This window comes from Mycetomoellerius zeteki, unplaced genomic scaffold (assembly GCF_001594055.1).
Source record: "Mycetomoellerius zeteki isolate Tzet28-1 unplaced genomic scaffold, Tzet1.0 scaffold31, whole genome shotgun sequence".
Classification (NCBI taxonomy): domain Eukaryota; kingdom Metazoa; phylum Arthropoda; class Insecta; order Hymenoptera; family Formicidae; genus Mycetomoellerius; species Mycetomoellerius zeteki.
In genome coordinates, this window is record NW_017257294.1 from 5084920 (window position 1) to 5090919 (window position 6000).

General features: G+C 31.8%; 1 protein-coding gene across 26 annotated transcripts in view; it reads right to left on the bottom strand.

The window, feature by feature from the left end:
- Positions 1–6000, bottom strand: part of slo (calcium-activated potassium channel slo) — a 101676-nt gene that overhangs the window by 56767 nt on the left and 38909 nt on the right. For all 26 annotated transcript variants that reach the window (XM_018451130.1, XM_018451145.1, XM_018451141.1 and 23 more), the window contains exons 2-5: positions 3138–3199; positions 2760–2856; positions 2156–2419; positions 323–490 (exon numbers count right to left, since the gene is read on the bottom strand). In XM_018451130.1, coding sequence (XP_018306632.1) covers positions 323–490; positions 2156–2419; positions 2760–2856; positions 3138–3199 — 591 coding nt within the window. The remainder of the gene's footprint in view (positions 1–322; positions 491–2155; positions 2420–2759; positions 2857–3137; positions 3200–6000) is intronic.

Genomic DNA, 6000 nt, shown 5'->3' on the forward strand with positions numbered 1-6000 from the left:
AAGATTTATTTATTTAGTTCATATATTCTATACTTCATAAATTATAACCACCGTTACGTGGTGAGAATTTAATTATGTATATATCTACACAAAGTAGTGTTTGTTCATATATAAAAATGCTTCTGCACTTATCTATGGAGCAACCGAATTAAGATGGGAAAATAGTCATATTCATTGATATTTATCAACGTAAAAAATGGAACGCGTTTTTGAGAATCACGCAATTATCGAGGGACATATTATTCGCGGTATAAAAGCCTCCGACGTACGTAACATTAGAGACTTGACTACGTTTTGAAAAGAATACACAAAAATAACTTACCAAACCGACGAGTAGAAAAAATACTAGGAATGTGCGGCCGAGGACCGTCTGGCAGTAAACGTCGCCATATCCTACCGTGGACATCGTCACGATTAGAAAGTACACACAGGTCCAATACGAAAGCTGTTGTGGGTTCGAGAAGTCGAAAGGGTCCCCTGAGTTTTCAAGCTGCGGGCATGATGTTATTACGTTTAGGACCGTCCTCGCGCGGTGTCAAGAGTGAAATTGCGGTTTATATTGGTTAAGTCATAACCATAAGCTTATACTACTGCGCAATGGTATAAACGTGGAACGTCCGGATCTCTCGGATTTCTGCATACGGGTCGTCTTGGGAAATGTAAAAGGAAGTCGTGAGAAAAAAATATATTATTGAAATGATGTAAGATTATATTCTTATTATATAAAATACTCAAATTGTAAAAATCGTAAAAAAGATAAAACGAGAAATATAAAGATACTTTGTCATTATAATTTTTTCGTGTTGATACAATCATTGAGAAACTGTATATTTGATTTTTGTGTTATCATATTATTACTAGCGTCTATTCATTATTTATAAAAATAGAATTATTACATATTCATATCCTTAAATCGCTGTTTTTGATTTTTTTCAAATATTTTGAAATTTATTAAAAGATTATTCTTATTATATTTTGACAAAAATAAAAAACAAAAAGATTATATATATATTTAAAAAATTATTTTTGTTATTACCAATTAATATTCATTAAAAAATTCTAAATTTTTTCGTATATCTTATGACGCTCTGTGCATCTATAATACATGTATGGTCAAAAATTCCTTTTTATACGTTACTTAAAAGAGTATAGGGGAAAAATGTTATTAATTCAAAAAGACATTTATGTAATAAAATTTTACAATGACGTGTATATTGGGTAAAATATTTTATTTTGAAATTAATATGAATGTAATTTAAGAGATTTAAATTTTGACAATTATATTTGTATATTCATATATGAATATTACATAAGCAACAAGACCTATAAATAGTATTCTTCTCTCTTTACGTTTAGACTTAAATTCTTTATTGTTAGAAAAGAAAAAACTAAATTTTTTACAATTGAATCAATAAGTGCAGGAAGAAGACAAGTCACATTTATCAATTTTTTTTAGGATTAATGAAAATGATTTAATTTTAATTTTAATGAAAAAATTAATAAAATTATTTTTGGGAATTTACATGACATTCAATAATATTTTTAATATTTCCTGGTTTGTGAAATGCATATCTATCTTAAATGTAAAATTTTAATTTCGAATTTGGACTCATTTTCTTTTTGCACTCAACGTTGATAAAAAAAAGTTAAAAATTGTAGTACGTCGCTACAGATTTATCTTAAATTATGTTAAACAATAATTACTTTTTTATATTAAACTAAATGATATAATTTACATAAAACACTTTAGAAACATTGCATGCACACAATTAAAACTTTGACTATTAAAATATCTCTTCTGGTTACTCTTCAAGCTCAATTATTAGTAATTCTCATTAAAAAAGCTTCTACGCTCTGGGATGTAGTGTTCCATTTTTTTTTTAATCTCAAAAAGGGACAAACCCTGGACTAGTGCCCTTTCTGCACTCATTACTCATTTTCAACATCTACTTTAAGCCCTCAAAAGCCTAGGACAAGTGCCCTATTTGCACTGAAAACCATCCCCTATCCACTTCAAGATCGCTTTTCATTTCAAAATCAGTGAAAAGAAAAATTTATCGTCGAATAAAATTGGACTCATCCCCTTTCTCCATTCATCGATTATAGTAAATCACTTTTTAAATAATGAAGCATAAAAAAAAAAGATAAGACTCACCAAATGAATGATGCCAGCAGCGGTTAACCAGACCGAAATGAAGATGGAGACGAGTTGGGCAAGACGAATAGAGCTCGATGTCTTTAGAATGTTAAGGTACTGGAGGATGTCAGGGACCGTCATCAGTCGTAGGGCTCGGAGGAACCTCAGTCCGATCCACGTCCGATCGAGATATATCGACACGAAGGACGGTGGTATCGTAAAGTAGTCCACGAACGAATACATCTCCAACATGAACCACAGCTTGTCACTGGCGGCGATAAACTGTGAGAATCATACAAGAAATAATATTAAACGAACATTGAAATTTAAAAAAAACTAGTCTAGCGAATATTATATATTTTGCGTAAAGAACTCTAGAAAGTTTTTCGTAAGATACAAGTAAAAATCGTCTATGCTTCATATAAAACGCATTATATAAATTTAAAATGTTTTTCGAACGTTCCGAACTTTAGTGAAATTTTATGTGTAAACACTTTTCTTCTTAAGAAATTTATCGAGATGGAACGTTGATACTTTTTATGTGGCAAAACTTGCATATTTTATAGTCTTAATGTTAGCTGAAAAGTTCATTGACAGAAGGAACGGTGATGATCTTACTTACGCGTATAAAAAAGTAGACCATAAAAAATATATTGAAAGCTAAGTCTATCTGCTGAGTAATGTTGTTGCTCCACTTCTGGCAACGCTCCACCACTTCGCTGTAACATAAAAGCACGAGATTGCGGATGTTAGGTCAGCATCTCTTATGAACTCACGCGAAGGTCTCGGTCTTAAAAAAAGCAACGCTGAAAGGGCGACTAAAATAGCAGCGATTAAACTAGCGATTATCGCCGCGCCCTTAATTAAACCACAAGAAAAAGCCATAAAGTGTTGTTATAATATTATCAATACTGCGCAAGAATAAAAACAATATGCATGAATGTTTGTGATAAACTTAAAAGCTACGCATTAACGCCACCGTCGAAGTCTTGTTACTCACCTGGAGGCATCGATGAAGTATATTATAAGCGATGCTATACTGAGAATGAAAACTAACACCACCTGAAACAGACAAAAAACCACATCGTAAGAGATTCTGTCTTTCATCCCATCAAACATTTTTGTCTTTGAATACAAGTACACTTTGAATAAACGTATAAATAAAAATAAATGCTTCGTAATTTTTATTGCGTTTTTCTGAAAAAATAACGTAATCGTATCTTTACCATTTTAAATAATCTCTTCGAAAGATATAACGTACCTTATTTCGTGATTTGATTTATTAGTTTTATGTAAAGATATTGCGATATTGCGATCGATATAGCAAAAGGTAATCAAAGTTGTGCCGAAATAACAATCACAAGAGTTCGCTAACTTGAATCAGTGTCTCATATGGTGTCATTGCAATCTATTCTCATTAGATTATAGTATCGCTTTATTTCCGATATACGCCAGCATCACGTATCGCAAACTCTAACCGATAACTGTCAGCAAATGTGAAGTAACGTTTATGACAGGCGCCAAGATACCCCATACTCGATATCGTGTCAAAGCATATTGGTAGTTACCAGAGAATATTATTAACAATCTATAATGTTAAATTTCCTACGTATAACGACTTTAAAGTTGCGCAAGCTCTCGCAAACAAACCCGCTAATGACCTGATTAAATCCCTCGTTAGACGATTAGCCTTGTTCATCAGTGACTGTCGTCACTGATGACAAGCGATTAATTAAATGGTTGTGCAGTAAATTGTGCAGTCGATGGTGATTTGGTAATCTATCTACCATTTATTCAGAAATATTCTTGTTAGGTATACCAAGTACTGTCGTTTTGCATTTTATTTAATGTAACAATTCATCATTTACAATATCGCGAATGATGAATTGTTACATTAAATAAAATGCAAAATAATAATACTTGACATGTGTATCGGAAAATAATATTGCACCGAGCAATCGAAATCGGTATGACTAAATTCGGTCCTCGACGCATAAAAAATCAGTACGATTATATCCGGCTCTCGGCGCATGAAAAACGAACGTCATCCGAGTTCGGAAATTAATAAAAAAAGAATTTTTATCTTGCAGGATTTTGTTATTGTTTAGCGGATGATAAAATGAGGCGTATAACCCGAATGAATTCCAAGCATTCAGGGTCTATTTATCGCACGCGACGTATATTTAGGTATGCATCGCACAGACACAAAATTGCGAGCTGCGCAGCCACGCCTGTACGTAATTATTGTAAACAATGGCTAGGGCCAGCTCAATGATCGTATGCATGTAAGCACGCGATGCGCCAAACACAAGATCGATGAGCGTTCGTATACAGAATTGAATGCGCGAATCCATTAACACTCCGGCGATCCTTATTATCTCCGTGTTGAAAGGATACCCAAAACGACAGCATTCGATATTTGATACCTAATTATTGATAAATTAAATAATTGGATAAAGAATTGCATTACCTCGCGAAGGTTTGGTAAACGAATCAGTGAAATAAAATATTGATTAATTTATCTATATACTTTGGAATATTATATTCTGAGAATTTATCTAACATTATGCGTAAAAATTCGTTGGCGTTCATAGTTCACACTTAAATGGAAATAATGAATAATTTCCATGTTATATAAGACGATATGACTTATCTATTCCTTATAGCGGTTATTATCGGTATATCTACATTTTATAGCGACATATTTCATCTTTCCCATAGCTGTAATAGATCTTCACTTTTCTCGGAAAGATAAAACGTTTTTATTATCAGAAATAAAAGTTATAAGAAAGATATAAAATAGTAAAAGATACAAAAAAGTAGTCAAAAGCGCATTTCAAATTTAATACCAAAATATAAAGGGCGCTTCAGTTAAAATTATTTGCAAAGGTTAACGTTAAATGTGATAATTTTGATGCACAATTTATTTAATTTATTGAATTCTCTACATATCCCAGACAAAACGCAATATTTTTGTGGTCTTAAATTGCACAGATCATAAATATTTATTATAAATATTATAAAATATTTATTGTAAATATTGTAGTAAAATATTTAGTCTATATTTTGATAATATTTCGAATAAAGCTTTATATAAAAGAAAAAAATTTTATATAAAAGATATATAAAATGTTAAAAATTTTATATAAAAGATATATAAAATGTTTATATAACATTTCAAAAAATGAATAGTAATAAATATTTATCATAAATATACTGTACTATCTAGGACGTGCAGCTAATATATATGATAATAAAAAAAGAAAGTTGTTTATGTTAAAAGTTAATAATTTATGTTATTTTTCTTATTCGTTACAGTATGAAGTTACGGTTATGAGAAAAAGATATTAGTTTTTCATGAAATGTTATTCTCCTTGCACAGTTTATTAGATCAACATATCATCTGGGGCAAAAGTTGTTCTTCAAAAGTTACTTTAAGCAAGACGATCTTACATCGGCGTGTCACAATTTAGCACGTGTAATTTCCCTATCAGTCTTTCCAGCTACTTTGCAACTACTTTGTACCATCTATACGTAGCGCCCTTCTCGTGTGTGAATCCTCTTTTATAAATCTGTATAAAGAAAGAGGCGAGAAGATACAAATCTGCATAAACTAATTATAAAAGGAAAAGAAGAAACATAAGGGAGAGAGGACAAAAAGAAAAAGGGACATAAAAACAAAGCGAGAAGGAGAACCTAACCAGCATACCACGCGATATTCCTGACGCGTCTCATGAGAGTGAAACTATACATAGGCACCGCTCGAAAATAGACAGTAGGTGCGGCCCTCGACAGAATGATGTAGACAAGAAGTGGGAGAGAAGTCACGAAAGAAGAACGAAGTAGCGATAGTGGCGAAGAGC